This window comes from Athene cunicularia (assembly GCF_003259725.1).
Source record: "Athene cunicularia isolate RWA chromosome 17 unlocalized genomic scaffold, athCun1 chr17_part1, whole genome shotgun sequence".
In the NCBI taxonomy this organism is placed as follows: domain Eukaryota; kingdom Metazoa; phylum Chordata; class Aves; order Strigiformes; family Strigidae; genus Athene; species Athene cunicularia.
This window is the reverse complement of record NW_020799122.1, coordinates 2,176,312-2,192,974: the sequence shown is the minus strand read 5'-3', so window position 1 is coordinate 2,192,974 and position 16,663 is coordinate 2,176,312. Positions and strand designations below refer to the sequence as shown.

Below are 16,663 nucleotides of genomic sequence, written 5' to 3'. Positions count from 1 at the left end.
TATAGCTAATTAAAAAGGAGATGAGACAGTAGTAACTTTGTCACCAGAATCACTGGTTTTCTGTAGAGTAATTTGTTCAAAGCTAGTAATCATATTCCCTTCTGTGCTCCGCAGAACCCAGCAGACCCCGGGGTGTCCGTGGGGTGGGAGCGGCGCTGCAGCAGCCTGCCAGCAGCTCTGCACAGGCTGTCCTGTCCCCTGCCACCTCCCGTGTCACCTGCACAGCCCAACCTGTTCTCGTTGCGTCACCTCGGGCTGTACCGCAGTCTTGGACGTGTTCGTACGTGGACCTTCAAAGTTAGACGCAGGCAAACTGCTGTGCCCCTCTGAGCTCTGTTCCCTTGTGCTAGAGGCAGGCAGAGGTTGATGACTTGTTCAGTGTCACAAAGAGCAGGAGTGGCAGAGTCAGGCTGCAAGAGGGAAGCTCGTGTTCCCATCCTTATGATACTGTAATTGGTGAGAGTTGCCATCAAAGCCATCCTGGGAGGCCACAAGTCATTTAAACTATTAATTTACACTAACAATATCAATTAAACACTGACAAGAATAACTATCTTGGGAGAGCTTGGTTTTAAAAAAGAAATCTTACCATCTTTGTAACAGCTGCAGTTAGAGTAAACAACACAGTGACTTTCTGTATAACTGAAGAATTAGAGAACCCACGTTATCTCCGTTCTGTTCAGGATGCCAGAATGAATTCAGCTCACGTCGCACAGGCAAAGGGCATTTGTGGCCCTGCTCCTAGCAGTGGGTTTCAAAAAACACTGCACAGCACTTAAAAACCCCACACCTAAGAATGCCAGAGAGGAAAGTGCTGGGCCAAGAGGCCTCTGGGTCGCTGTCTCGGGACAAGCCCTGGCATTGCGGGGGGACGGGTCTCCGCGTGATCCCACTGACGGTTCCCCTGTGCCCCTCTGTTTGCAGGAGAAACGCATTGCTTCACTGGATGCTGCCAACGCACGGTTAATGAGTGCCCTTACTCAGCTGAAAGAGAGGTACAGCATGCAGACACGTAATGGGATCTCCCCCACAAACCCAACTAAATTGCAGATTACAGAGAATGGAGAATTCAGAAACAGCAGTAATTGTTAACCCATGGAGGGTGCTGCCGCAGGAGAGGAGGCCTGGCCAGAGAGACCGTGCAGCAGCAGGTGTGAGCCGCGGCTTCAAAGAACGGCTGCTCTCCCCCCCCCAGAGAAACCAGCTCCTTACTGCGGACGGCGCGCTTGACTGAGCCTTTGTGGGAGATGCTAATGCCAGCACATTGAGGGGACGGAAAGATCGAGTGTGAGATGAGTGGCATAAGGAAATAACATATATATGAGAATCGCTGTCACTGTTGGATTTAAATCAGTGTTTAATGTTTAAACAAAAGTAACCTTTTCCTTCTAAACGGCCCAAAGGATATGCCTCACCCCTCCCAGCAAGGAATAACGTCCTTGTCATTGCAGTAGGCGAAATGAAGGGAGCTGGGCAGAGCCTGCAGCAGGCAGCGGCCCAGTAAGCCCAGTTAAAGCGTGCTGCTGGGTGTAGCCATAGGAGGGCTGGCAGCAAAGCCCGGCCCGCTCCGCCTGTGCCTCCCCCCCGGAGCACAGCCCTCTCCCAGAGCAGAGCCCGAGCCCAGCCCGGCCGTCTCTCCTTAGGTGGCTTTTGGGAGGCCACCGACTTTTCCAGCGAGTGACCGGCCGCAGGGCATTTACGCCGCTCATTAGTGTTTAATTACCTCCGCCCATCTAGGGAGCGCAGTCCAGCTGAAGGGTCAGGGCGCACCCCGTGTGATGCGGTAGCCAAAGGGGTGCTGCGTGGGGAACCGGCGTGTTGGGGCAGTGAGAAGGGCATGGCTGGGGCTCCTGGGGGGCCTGGGCAGCCTAGGGGAGCAGAGCAAGCCCCCGGCTCTGGCACGCAAGTGGAGGGAGGAGCTGGCACCTGGTGAATGGCGACTTGAATCCTCGCTACAGCTTCTGCTCTTTCACAAATAATGGGGAAGAGTCTGTGTAAGCAATAGCCCCAGGGCACTGTGTCCCCCATCTCCCAATACTCCTAGCCACAGAATAAAGTAAATGTTGCCTGAGCTTGGTCCCCGAGCTGTGAATGAGGTGCAGGGGCTGGATTTCCTGGTGCCCGTTGCGGTAGAGGGGGAGTGAGGGGCGCCGTGAACTGGCCAGCGTCTTGCTTGACAAAGGGTTCGTTGTGGGGATGTAATGCTCTGTGCAGAGATTTGTGCTATTTCTGGGGAGAAAAACAGACAAAGAAACAAGAAAAAAAGCCCTGAAGAACCATGAAGATCGGTAATTGTATTTCTTTTCTTTCACAGTATGCATTAGAAAAAAAAAGATCCCATTTTCTGGAATACTGTCCTCTTTAAATTGGGAATGAGCACTGCATGGAAATTAACCGGCTTGAAGAATGTAAAACATGGTCATAAGGGAGTAACCACCAAGAACAGCAGCCACCACCGAAAGCCCCCTTGTCAGGAGCACTGTGCAGGCATAAGCCAGGATTAGACTTTTCCTAACTGCTGAAACACGCAGATTCGGCACATTCAGACACGTTGCGCTCAGCGGAGGGGTCACCTCCTTAACGGGGGATTGTGCCGCTGACCTGCCGCCACGGTGTGTTTGTTGGTTTGTGGTTTTTTTGGTTTTTTTTTTAAGTTAGTACTTCATGACTCCCACTCTCAGAGCAGGTCACTCGTACCAAGAGCCAGAGAGCTTTCTCTGAGATACGGATGACAGTGTACAGTGTACAGGACATCTGCCTATTCCTCCCTCTAAAGTTTAATACACTGCTCAACGCCTGTCCTAGCTCCTCCTGCCATGTGTAAATGTACAGTCAAAGGGACTAGGATGTTCCCTGAGCTCTGCACAGCTTAGGTACCGTCTCCAGCCTCACACTACCTAGGCTGCCTGAGCAGGACACTGTTTGCCAGTAAGCTCTGCATTGCCATGCTGCCCCACAGCCATAAGGCTCATTAACAGCATTCTTCCACATGCAATTGTTTTCAAAATTAAAGATGCTTTTTTTTTTTTTCCTAAACGTTTTTCTGTTCCCTGGAAGCCCTGGGCCAAGCCCGGTGCGGCTTGGTCCTTGGAGGAGCGAACGTGTTGCACCGAGGTCTCCGCGCCCCGCCAACGCCTGCAGAGTGGTGCAATCACGCAGCAGACCCCAAACGGAGCTCCTCAGAGAAAAGTAATAACTAAGTATTTATGACAAATACAGTCACCTTTGAATTTTGGAGACTAGCACAGATGGCTTTGAAGAACCTCACAAAACTGACAAGGTTACAACTGGAGAAAGACCCAGACAGGTTAGGAGTACACAGGGTACCGTGAACCGTTGGGTGTGTGCACTTACATCCGCCACTGTCTCAGAGTCAAACCCATTATAAGAACCCTGCAAAAAGACTATTTTAAACCACTGTTGCCCTGAGTTGTACGTTTAGAGCTGATTGTTTTTTTTGAGTTCCAAAATATTTGTGTTGCGAGAGCTGAAAGTGTTTGGAGATGTAACGTAGAGGGACGGCAATGCTAACAGGGCACGGGGGCAGGCGCCCCACCAGCAGCACGTTTCCATTCCTACACGGAAGTAATTCTGGGATGCAGTCAGTGCTCTCCATAAGAGCTGGAAAAAAAAAAAAAAAGAAACGCCCACAAAACAATTGTTTAGTACTGAAGCTAAGCACAGTACATCTTCTCAACCACAAGCCAAGGCACTGCTCCCCCCCTTCTGTCAGAAACTCCTGGTTAACCTCAGACTTGCAAATTACTGAACAAACATTGTTCTGCTGAAATAGCAGGAACGCTTAAATCCTTCCACAGCGGGTTATAAAAATCCTAAAAGTTTCAGTGCCAACACCTTCTGGAGTTGTTGCTTAGTTTTCTGAGCCAGTATGAAAAGAAATTCAAAACAGGATAAAGTCTGGTTACAGTAGAGCTTCCCCCCCAGCCCTTTTGCCCCATCTCCTTCCCCTGCGACTCTCAACAACTGGACCTAAACGTGACCCCCCCTGCAAAGGTTTGGGGGTTGGTTTTAAGATCCAGGCTCAGTTCAGTTCTGTTACTTCAGTTTGTGTTTCTGTTATTTATAAAACTGTACATTTATCTCTGTGTGTGGTGTGTGTGTGTGTGTGCGTGAGGGAGCCAGCGAGTGTGCCAGAGCCCTGCCTGGCCGGGCTGCCCGACGTGGCCTCGGGCCTGGTACCTGGCGTAGCAATACCAGAGCAGCCCCCCGAGGTGCGTGCGGCACCAGGGCCAAGCCACCACTAGCCGTAACGGTTTGTGAGCAGCTCCACTTCCTTTTTCGTTCTTGCGCTTCCTACAGTAAGAGGCTGTTCTAGTGCAAACTCGTCAAAGTGTAAACGAAACAAAAACACACTCAGATTTTTATCTTAATACAAGTCTTAATATTTTTTTTGTAAATGTTTTCAGTGTTTACTGTAACGTATCTATCTCACTAACAGTTGTATATAGTAACTTACTTCTGGTGCTGCTTATTCGGTCAGGATTTGGCTGTATCTCACTGCTGTTCTGGAGAGGTGGACTCGCACTACCAAATCTGGATCCCAACACAGGTTATCGTTTCAGGCTCCTCCCTTTGGGGATCTGAGGGAAGGGGAAGGGAGAGCAGCCAGGGGATCCAGATTTGGGGTTGGTCCGCCTCAAGGTTTCTGTTTTAAGAGTTTTGATTTGGGGTTTTGTTAAACTGTAGTGACCGCTTCTGAAAAACGAGCAAAAGTTTTGCGTAAAGGGGGATGAAATGGACCAAACAGTATCCCAAGGTCTCCGCGGACTGTAAGTATCATCTTTTTGGACAGGGATCATGGCTCAGTGCCAAAAGATTGGAGGGACCCACGTCCTTCCCCAGGCCAACTAATCCTACAGTGTAGTCACCAGCCCCTTTTGCACCAGTTTAAGCAAATCCTGCCGCCATCCAAAGAGTCCTGTGTCACTCTGCATTGTCATTTGAGTCTGGTTGGTTTTGTTTCCTGCTTCTGCAGTTGTAAAGCACTGATTGCACTGTGAGAACACGCTGAAGCCTCTGGCCTGGCAGCCAGCCCCATAGGTTGCTGCAGGGTGCAGGACACAGGTTCTGCTACTACAAATATTCCTAAAGGGAGAAGGGACTGGGTGGACCCGAGCGAGGCATCACAGGCTCTCCTAGAAAAGCAATCAGCACGTGATCGATCATTTTCAAAGTTGAGGCTTTTCCCCGTCACTAATGTCCATCCCCAGATGCAATAGAGAACACCGAGGTCTGTTCTGTGCTGAACGAGGAGAGGATTGTTCGTAGCTGTGACGCGCAAGGGGCTCGTTTCCCCCGCGGTCCCAGGGCAGGGGCAGCAGCCCTGGGGAGATGCCCATGACCAGCCATGCCCAGCAGCTCCACCGAGGTCCCTGCCCGCCCCTGGACACGGAGCTTTGCCTGGAGAGCGCGAAAGTCCCGAGGGAACAACAGTGGCGATGTCGCTGGGTGCATATTCCTTTATCATACATCACTGTGTCTTAAGATATACCTCTCTCTGTATATCTGCTTAGGCTGATACTTGTTCCTGATAAGCAGTCGCTATGTTTTATATCCTCTTATAAAGAAAAACAAATCTTTTTTTGTAAGTATGTTTAAAAACAAAAAAAGCAAAGTGGAAGTGTTTGCTGAATCTCCTTCAGCTCCTTTTAAACTATGTAATAATGTACAGAGAAAGTTGTTGGTGTTCAAAGAAATGATGTGGCCGTGCAATTTATGTACATTTGCAATTAGAAATATTAAAGATTTATTTAGATATTTTACGTAAGTGCTCCAGCACCTTTGCTCAGTCATTTCCAGTTTTTAGAGCATCCTGGCCACACACACACACACACACACACACACACACACACGAATATTTCTCTAACCAGTCTCCCCAGACAGATGATGGCCTGGCTGGCCACCACCTTCCCTTCTAGCCCCCATCATGGAGCTTTAGGGGAGGGCCAGGCACTCGGGGAGGGACAAGCAGCTCCCCAGATGTGGCCAGGAGCCACGTCCCTGATTTGGGCATTCTCAGCAGCAGTGGGGGCCAAATGCTGCGGGAGGCAGCAGCAAACACAGTGACTCCCCCACCTCTGACACGCGCCGGTGCGCTGCGGGCCAGAGCCCGCCTTGGGGACCGGAGGTGTGGAACAGGCCGGACACGCGCTCCCGTGGGCCGAGGCAGCTCCAGCAGGAGGGGGAGCGCAGCAGGGGAGCGTGGCTGACCGAGGGCACCAGACTGTCCCCGGCAAACCCTCCTTCCAGCCCCGCTGGGCCTGCTGACCCGCCGAGCTGCCTGGACGGCGGCACAGGGCTGGGAGCGCCCGGTGTGCCGCCCCCGGGGGAGGCAGGCAGGCTTTCTGCTGCCCGCAGCCTGCCTGTGTGCCCCCCGCCCTCCTCTCCTGCCAAACTGCCCCGCTTCTGTGGCGCCAGTAGAAGTAGCCGGAAACTTGGAAGAGTCATTAAAACCTTGGGCCGCATCAGCACCTCTGTCTCATTAACATCACCGTAATTAGCTCCTCCGAGAGAGGGGGAAGACATGCTGCCTGCATCAAAAGGACTCGGGATGTGGAGAGTGCCTGTGGCTATTCCTGTGCTCCGACAGCAGCTCCGTGGCGGCAGCTCTGGGCCCAGGCTGGTCGCTGGGCTCCACTGGCTCCCAGCTGCCTCTGCCAGGAACCGGCTGCTGCCCAAGAAGCAAAGGCAAAAACCACCCAGGCTAAAATCCTCCTGCTGGGCCCTCCCTGCCTCCCCCCAGACCCCTTTCCAGCCACGCTGCAGAATTTTAGAGTCACCTGCATCGGTCCTTTTGGGTAGGAGCCCGACAGCCCTTCACAGGGCAGCAGTGTTTCCATTAAAAGCGTGCAAACACAGCCTGTCCTGCTCTCGCACTCCTCCCTGCACCACCTCAAGGTCAAGGTCCCTGAGCAGCAGCTCTTCCAGCACCTCCCCAGTGTCCAGGTAGCAGCAAATGCTCCTGCTGCCCTTCCTGCCATGGCTACAAGAGCCCTGAGCAGCCTCCACACCCCACCAAGTGCTCGGTGCTTTGGTACCTGAGGGCTGATAATGCCTGAGCCCTCCTCGAACCCACCCGGGCGCTGAAACTGTGCTTTGGGGGAGGTTTGAACCTTTGGTCCTCGCTGCAGATGGCCAGAGCCTTGGCCACCTGCCTGCCGCTGGGCACCGTGGTGAGACCATCGCCTGAACCACACTAGCACCCACAGCCTGAGCCCCCCGGGGAAGGTCCTGCCGGCTCCACCAACCACGTATCTGCTCCTTGGTGTTACCACGCTGGGCTGGGGAGCTCGTGTGCCTCCAAGTTTAACCTTGTTGATTTTGAAGGTTGAGAGGGAGAAAGAAAGAAAACAGCCTAGGAAACACGGGGCATCTTCAGAAGCTGCTGCAAGGAGGGATTGCTCAAGAACACCTTGATTTGAATAAAACCTCTTTAGCGAGCTGTTACGGCTTCATTAGAGCAGAGCTAAACTCTCAGCTGACAACCTCCAGAACTCTCTGTGCACTTGACAGCTTTCAGCACCTGAGGCTCAGGCACTCACCTGCGGCTGCTCCCAGCAGGCCCAGGCACCGAAGAAGGGCAGAGGCTGGGGGAAGCGAGACACTGATTTGCAGATGAGCAGCCAGAACAACAGGAACGGGGGGCTGGGAGGCTGGGGACCGCAGAGGTGTGTGTTGGGAGGGTTTTTTAATCTGAAGAGCCCAAGACTCATCAGCAATAATGATGTTCTAGTAATTGCACCGTTACACGTTTGTACCGAGTTCAGTAAGCGAGAGTCACTAGACTGTGCAGTGCTGGCAGTGCCAGCCAGCATCCTCTCCACTATCAGCCATAGCCCAGTAACAGCAGAGCCTCTGCCCAGACAAGGCTGAGGTGGTGCAATTGTGGTCCCGCTCTATCACCCCAGCAAAGCCAACTGCCACAGCAGCAGCTGGGAGATGGCAGAACCGGGCACATGGGGCTGGCCGTCCTTTTCAGACACTGGGACCCCTGAGCAAGACCATCCAAGGAAAAACTCACTGGCCAGAGTAAAACTCTATGAAATGTGTGCATGAGGCAGAAGGATGAATCCAGCAGCTCTCCCGATCCTGTGCTGGGAGTCCCAGCCCTTGCAGATGCAGGGCAAAGCTTGGCAGTGACACCCTGAAACCTTAACAAGCAGAGGACAAACTTAAAAACAACCCTCTAAAGTTTTAAGTGCCATGCTTTTTAAGCCAGCCTTACAGATAGAGTCCTGATTTTTAAACACTTGGGACTGGTGATCTTATGGACCAGAGTGGACCAAAATCCTCATTTGCAGGGCACATAAAAGTGGGACATCACACAGAACAAAGCATCACTGCAAAGTGATTTGGTGTGTGGGCTAAAGCTGGTTTGAAAGACCTTCAGTGAAGAGAAATAAGTTTAAAAATACTTCAGGATTTTGTGTGTACGTGTGTGTAACCCCCCCCATTACAGCACGGCTTTCCAGAGACCTGCTCTTCTCCCCATTGTCACTAGAAGCTTAAACTCAACACAGAAACAACCGGGGGTCCCTCACTCCTGGACAGCCCCAGACGCTGTCACGGGTGCTCCCCGCATAGGAATGCTTTGCTGGGCCTGGGGGCAAGCATGTTCTTGGGATTAAAACAAAAGGAAAAGAAAACACTAACTTGAGCTCAGATCCCCTCGAGTGCAGGCTCAGAGGCCCTGCTGAGAAGTTACTGAAACCCAAACAGCCATGGAAAAGGCTCGTTCCATTCTCTACTTCACCATGTCTGGCTCATACTGATACACCAGGCTGGGGTGAGCGTGGGCATCCCCAGGAGTGCTGTCCCAGCACGGGCTTTCTCCAGAGCCAGCCACCTAGAACACGCTCTGAATGAGCTTCCACTTCATTCCCAACACAGCGTGCTTGCCTTGAGTCTGTAACACAGCTTTTCACTGCCAGTCTCACTGGTCAGGATCCCAACTGCTGAGGGGCAGCAACTCTCCCACCCTCCCTCTGCTCCACCCTCTTCCCTCTCTGGGTGAGCCCCATCCATGCCAGCCTCGGCTCCAGCTGCACCTCACGCATCCCAGGAATGAGTAGCCACAGCTCCCCTGGGCAGCTGCCAGGGATCAGATCCCCTCAGCCACCATCTCAAACCTGGGGAAGCTGCAGGTTTCCAGCACCGTGGAAACAGGCAAATGCAAGGGTCCTGCGCACCACGCAGCTGAGGACAAAGCAACAGCCACCACAGTGGCCACTGACAGCGGAGTAAATGATGACATTAAGTCAACACTGGTCAAGCTGGGTTCTTAATGGCACAAAAGAGCCTTCCTGTTCCAGTGGGAGAGACAGGGACGTGCAGAGACGAGGTTTATAGCTATGGAGGGCATGGAAAGAAACGGCTTGTTTCTGCTCCTCTGATAATAATCTGCTCCTGTCAAGCATCTTTCACTCACAGCTTCCCAAGCCCCTCACAAGCAGTCAGCTCCCTCCCTCCGCTGCAGCGGATGAACGTCAGCATCCTTATTTTTACAACTGGAGACATGCAGAAGGAGCACGACTTTCCCAAGGCCTCTAGCAAGCTACAAAAGCCAAAACAGCTGATTTTCCTCCCTCCCCCTCCTGCACACAGCCATCCCACGCACATCAGCCCAAGCTCCAGAGCAATCATCCTCTGGAGAAGTAATTCAAAGCCAGCCAGTAAACAAACCTGCGAAGCCTTGGCCCCAGAGACAGGGGGAGCGCAGCCGCTCCCTGCTAGAGAAGTCAATACTGACAGGCGAGCAGAAAGGAAGGGACTGGAAGAACAAGAGTCATTAGTGGAAACTTGTTGTTTGTGCTAATTAGATCATTATCTGGAAACTGCTATTGATGTTGCTGTTTCAGCTCCTGCTGCTGTTCACAACTTTATTTTACCCATGTCTATCGACTTGCCCACACTTCCACGTCCTGCAGAAAGGCCTGGCCACGCTGGCCCGCAGCCAGGCCGGGACGGAGACGCTCAGATGCTCTGACCTGAGCCCACCGAGGCTAGCACCGTGTGGACACCGCAGCAAGGAGAGGTGACCACGAATGTGGCAGGGACGAACACAACCAGGCGCCCTGGGGACAAAGGCTGCAGTCCTTCCCAGCAACAAACTCCCCTCGCTTTTAACTTTCCAGCGCTGACTGCACAGCCTAAGGACTTGCACAAGGTTTCCACAAGGGGACATCTCCCTCCTTTGGGTCAGCGTGTGGTTTTGGCTCAACCCAGGCACACCAAGGGCACTCCTTGTCCTGTCTGTGTCTCCAGCACAGAGGTGGCTGCACTGGGGCGAGGGGGGCATGAGGAACCCGGGGCAAAGGCGGGAAGGCACAGAACAGACGGCAGATGAGTCTGTAGAAAGTGTAATTAACGTTACTTTGCAAAGAAGTATGAAATGTTATGCAGACCATTTTCTAATCCTCCTCCTCTCCCACACGCTGGCAGGCAGCACTGTGGCACTGGGCAGATAAATCCTGCAGAGCCTGTGTTTGATGCTGCCGGCCTGCGGCAGCTGCCTCCGTCGCTGCCTCCACACTGTGCCCCCTCTGCGATTGCTGCTGCCGCAATCCCCACCCACGGAGCCACTTCCCAGCCCCTGGCAAAGCATCACACACACACCAGGGAGCAGCTACAGCTGTCACAGAGAGGCCAAGGCACCACGGGCACATACTGCACGGTGCCACGTGCTGAGCAGTTGAAGACGACCAACGTTCATGAACGCTGCCCCCAGAAGGGATGAAACGTAGAGAGGCTCCGACCTGCGCCGTAACGTGCGGGTGACTAGTGCTGAGTGCCCCAGCAGCCACGCTGGCCACGGAGACCAACCCTGTGCCAGATGCTGGGGCTACACTTAACAACTCCTGACCCAAAGAGGCAGCGTGTCCCCCCCCACTGGCACCTTGGCAGCTCTCCCGCAGCCCGACTCATCTCACCTTGCACGTTAAGGAGTCAGAGCACCCAAGGAGACAAGACGTATCTTCAAGCTTAGCAGTTCTGCCCAGGGGCTGGGAGGTCAAGGCTGCAGGCTCCACGCCAGGCACCCCACACAGAGGGCAACACCCCCGGCTCTGTGCAGCACATGGGGGAGCTCACAGGCTGCTGAGCAGGGGCCAGCTCCCAACCACCACCCTGAAACGCCAATTCATGTGGGTGCAGCAGGAGGGCGGCAGGAGCCAGCTGCAGGCTGCTTTCATTTTCCCTGCCGTGCTACCTCTGTCTGGCTCTATTAGGATGAAAACTGCTCACAGGCTCTATTTTGAGAGATTTCACTCCGGGAAAAACGTTTTCCAGTTTGTCATTATGTGCCCTGTACTATTATTGATCTTAGAGAGACATCAGATTAGGTTATTCAGTTATTAAAAAAGGAGGTGAGGGGAAGAGAGAGAAAGACTTGGACACCTGTAGGATTTCTGCCGCTTCCCACCTGACAGCAAGCACAACTCCTCTCCACATAAATAATATTGATGCAGCCCCGTTACACTGTCAGATTTCCCCATTGGTGGTACGAGCGATAATACCCTCGATCATTTGATTTTTGTGTCACATCTTCAAGGAATGAAACCTGAATAACAGAGATCCCAAGCTGATTGACTTTGATTTACTACAGACACTATTTTTCCTTCCTGGAAGCCCTGGTCCTCCCTCACCCCCCAGGTGAGATGTGCTGGGGGGACCTGTGCTGACAAGAAGACAAACATGAAGCTCAAGACCGAGTCTACAAATTACAAATCAGGGAGCTGGGTTTGTGTCTGTAACTGGCATTTCCACTGTCTCCTGGGGTCCCTGTGAGCAGGCAGGCGACACCCAGCCCCAGCACATTTCCCACCACGCTGCTGTTGGCTTCAGGGAGCTGGAGGGGCACAAAGGTGAATATCCCCCCACCCCACCCCACCGTGAGGGATGGGCAGCCTACGTGCACACTTATCCGGTAGCTTAGCTGCTACCAGACCAACCTTGTAAGGATCAAACAGTTTAACAAGGGGTTGATTTTTAACAGAAACCAGTCTGGACTGATAAAAAAAATCAGCCTGGAGGTTTACAGAGCCACAGCCCCCCTTCCTTCCTCCACACGACTGGCAACACCTGGCGCGATGCTTTGTCCTTGGGCTATTTACACACCAGCCGGAGCACACACACCTGGCTGGGTGTCACAGGCACGCTGGAGGGGGCTTCTGCAGCACGATGGAAACCACCCAATTATCAAAAGCCTCAACTACTGCTCCTGAACGGCTGCCGTAGCGTCTCAGCAGTTCAGCTCCCTGTGGCTGGTGTCCCCAGCACAGCTGCTCGCACCCCAGACCACGTCCAAGCCTGGCTCGCTGATTACCGCATCTGACCCTGACCTGCCAAAGGGCTTTTATGCTTCCACTGAGAAGGAGGAAAAGGAGGGAAAATTGCATCACACCACCGTAATAGGCTTTTGATTTTGTCCTTTACAGCAATTTCATACCAATTCTACCCTACACCTGCAGTAAATTGTCAAAAATCAGCAACGACACCAGTGAACTTGTTTCTGCCATCAGAACCACAAAAAATAATCATCTCCCATAGAGCCAGTCAAGGGAGAGGGCAGGGAGCAGCATGCGGGGCAGCCCGTGGCATGTCACCTCCCTCCCAGGAAGCTGCTGAAGGCAGGGGTGTACCGCCTGCTCCCCCCCACCCCAGGGATGGTGACAACAGGCACACAGGCGCTGGGACCGCCTGGAGCTCTTGCTACACACAGCTAGAAACGCCTACTCCCAGTTACTAACACTTGCTTGACTGGGCTGGTGGTGAGGAATGGGAATACTGGGACCCTCGTGTGGGAGGCACGAAGCCAGGCTGCCCTTGGCTGCTGTGACCTTGGCACTGCAGAGCCCCTCGCTGAGCTCCGCTTAAAACGCCAACGCGCGACCCCCGCTGCACTACGAAATAGAAACGTGTTCAAATAAATCACCTCAAACTTAAAAGATGCCATTAGCTATTAGCAAACACTCGAGGCCTATGGGTGAAGGTAATTCAATATGATATGCTTGGGCATGCAAGGTAATAGGTTTCAGCTGAATACCATGTGATACAATCTCTTCAATGGGAGGTTAAATGAGGCTGAGACAGAGACCAGATGGATTTATCTGGGTAGTGCTGCTGATTTTTTTTTTTTTTTTTTTTTTTTAAAACACAAACTTGGCTGAGTGCGGTCAGGGCAGGGTTAGCAGGAGGCTCAGGACCTCAAAACCAAGCAAGTAGGAGGATGCTCGCAAGGCAGAACCAACGGAAACAGTCGGACAAAAATAAACACTTTATCAATGTCACCTTACAGAGGAACAACCAGAGGGCAGAGCGAGACAAGTCGAGCCTAGCTGGGCTGGTGTTGACACCTAAGTTCCGAGATTTCAGCAGAACTCGGGAGCCCAGACGCCATCTCTCATCCACCAAGGACCTGTTCTCCCTCTCCATGGAGAAAAAGCTTCATAAACCTCACCAAGGCAGAGATGTTCTTCCCACTGCCTTCTAAATTGCACAGGAGTTGCTGAAATGTGACCCCCTGAAACTACGTGCTTGCCTCGAGCTCTCCAAGAGGGTATCTGTTAGGTGGTTAAAACAAAATGTTTTCAGGAAAAAAAAAAAAAGGGTGTTTAGAACATCTAACAAAATCCCAATCACTTTCCCCTCAGATTTCAGTTTCCCAGTATTTCAGCAGGTCGTGAAATTTGAGTCAAAGCACGCTTTCTGCTCAGTTTGCTAAAATTTCGTCTTAAAGATGCTGAAAGACAGATTATCAGTGTTTGGATTTGCAGGTCTTTGGTTGAAAACCCCAAACATTGTCATCATAAAACAAACCTCTCACAGCAGGTTTTTTCCTTGCAGTGCAGCTATTCACAGTTTTTTGTTGTCGAAACCAAAACCCGAACTTGTCTTAAAGCTCTCAGACATTAGTCAGAAGCTCAGCGTAGAAAGGGAAACAGCTCTGGAGGTTCTTTAATAAGGTCTCAAGGGCAGTCTGTTTATTTCTTTGGACCAAGACCAAGGTCATTTTGTTGTAACCCCCCACAAACCGGGGATTGCCCGTGTCCCCCGCAGAGTGCACAGCTCTGGCAGTGAAGAACAGGACTATCTCCATTGCACAGCAGCTGAACGGAGCGTGGGCAGGCTGCCGACGGGGCAGACGAGAGGTTTTTAAGCAAAGTGTCAGTGCCCCACGATGCACGCACGCCAATACCAATTTTCACATGTTTGTAAACAAGGGAAATGATAGTACAAGTGAAACACAGCAGCTGACCACGTCTGACGGACAGTACGTTTTGTGGCCCTGGGAGGCTGCAGGGCCCCAACAGGGCGAGGAGGACGATGTGAAGAGGAGTGCTGGGCCCGGAGCCTCCCCCATCCCGGGGATGTGCAGCGGGGAACAATACTCTGGCACTCGTGGCAAACCTGCTTCCCAGCATTTCCTCCTACAGGCTTCCAAAGCCAGAACAGAACCCCTGCATTCAGAGCTTAGTGTTCAAGTAAAAGAGCTCGTTCTTGAAAACAAAAGCAATTCTCTATGGAGAGGTAGCACATGGCTGAGACTTACTGTAGACCACCAGATGACAGCACATTTGTCCAAGAATTTAATTGTCAGAGCTGATCGTAGTTCTTCCTCCCTTATAATTCAAGAGCAGATGCAAGATTGGACAAGGCTGTTACGGAAAAAAAGTAGACGGCAATAAATAAAGTTTAAATTAAACTCCTTGAAATGTGGTGGTGCTAGGTAAACACCAGCACAGGATTTACGGGGCCACATCTGGCCAAGAGGCATTAATAGCTCCTGTGCAGCACCTGCATTCTTGGGAGAGCCTCGTGCCTGCTGCTGGTGTGCAGAGGGGAATGCAATTACACCACGTGCCTGTGGCACAAATTAATGCCACTGCTCCAGCAGGGACTGACGGAAAAATGAGGCTCCTGATGGGAGAGAAACGTATAACAAAAAGGAATCTCAGCAGTGGGATGAAGGTGGTGATGCAGCCAGACTGGACAAGTGAACAATAAACATTTCTCTCCTCCGCCCAGAGCTGGGCAAACCTAACGCTACGTGTTTCTGTGAGTGGGATCAGGACACACGTGCCCCGGTAACGTGAAAGCCAGAAACTGTCCGAGGCTCTGAACAAGTTCGTTTCTCCTTTGCAGACATCTAGGATTCACAGTGCCTGGTACGCATGCTGGCCTCAGGATGCTTTTTTCCCTGTGGAACCCCGATGCAGTGAGATGGCTGATGCCATCCCACTTGCCTCTCACATGCCAGCACAAACTGTCCCTTTCAAGAAGAGATGCATGCGCAGGGATCGTGCATGGAGTGGCTGATAGTACACAAAGACCAAACTCTGCTGCTGCCCAGGCACGGCCATCTCGGTGCCAGGCATGCACAAGCAGCTCTCCCCCGTCAGCAGCAGTCTGGTTTCCCCGGCACCGGGCTTCAGGAGGTAGCACAGCAGGGGTGGGAAAGAGCCAGCTCCTTCTGCTCACTGGTCTGGCCTCCAGCACACTCGTACCTTGCGACTCGAGGCCAACAAACCTGCACCATGGGGCAGAACTCAGGCTTCTTCCCAGGGCCAGGGAGGAGCTGGGAGCTCATGTTCCCAACCTTGCTGTCACCAGAAATGGTTAAGCAGCTCCTCCAGCGTTTCACCAGCACTACCTAGAACACAGACCCAGCACAGAACACAGACACGGTGATCATGTCCTTTCTTGCTATAATCATCTCCTTCCAGGCAACTCTTATCGAGCAGCCCACTGATGGGAAAGGGTACCAGCAAAAGAAGCCTCTGGGACTGACAGATGTACCTGAGCTTCTAGATTAGTCACCTCAGGGAAAAAGGATGGGTACAGAAAAGAGCTCTAGCCAAACCCGCAGTGAGCCAACACTAAGCATCTCAGCTGTGCTCTTCTCTCTACCTGGCTAATGGTGAGGTATCAGACATTCTGCACGCTCACAGTCTGCTGCTGCTGGAAGGCTCCGCTGGTAAGTCAACTCAGAAGACAAGAGTGCGCTCATTCCTCCTCCCAAAACTATGCACAAGAAGAAAAGGGGAATAAATATCTCTCCCACACAAAAACAAGTTTGAAAGCAGAGACAGGTAACAAAACCAGTAATTGAGCAGCAGAACTGCTTGACACAGACACAGAGACAGGTGGTGACAGCACTCACATTTTTTTGGACAGGTTTCTAATTACTGAACACGCTTGAGTGCTTGCTACAGAACCTGTGTGTGTGCTTGCAGGCAGAGGCGCATTAGCAGTCATGCCAGTCAGCATCTCCAAAAGGAGGTGACAGCTCTATAAACAGTCATTACCCAAGAACAGCGAGTGCTCAGCTTGTGCTTGGAGCAGTTTGTTCTTGCTCAAGTGGGCAGCAAGGAGCACACTGCAGGGTCTTGGGGGGGGAGCAGCACCTCTGCTACAGCTGCTGCAGCTTGGTCTGGCACAAAGTTGGGACAAGTTTACACTGCACAGAAAACTATCTAGGATTTTTACAACAGTGAAATCAGTAGGTGAACAACACAACAGCAAAGCATGACAGAGCATCAGGCTAAGCAGCCGGGGCCAGCGCCAGGCCATGAGCAGACAGACACTTTTTGTCAGGGATGGGGAGGAGTTGAGCCTTTGCCCGGCAATGCAGCTGGGAGACATC

At 52.3% G+C, this 16,663-nt stretch overlaps 1 protein-coding gene across 11 annotated transcripts in view; it reads left to right on the top strand.

Moving 5' to 3' along the window:
* The window catches only part of DAB2IP (DAB2 interacting protein), a 203,659-nt gene extending 198,193 nt beyond the window's left edge, over positions 1–5,466 (top strand). For 9 of the 11 annotated variants that reach the window (XM_026860151.1, XM_026860155.1, XM_026860154.1 and 6 more), the window contains one exon: positions 925–5,466. In XM_026860151.1, coding sequence (XP_026715952.1) covers positions 925–1,092 — 168 coding nt within the window. In that variant the 3' untranslated portion in view covers positions 1,093–5,466. The remainder of the gene's footprint in view (positions 1–924) is intronic. The other 2 variants (XR_003399580.1, XM_026860153.1) reach the window with 2 other exon arrangements.
* The last annotated feature ends 11,197 nt before the right edge of the window (positions 5,467–16,663 follow it).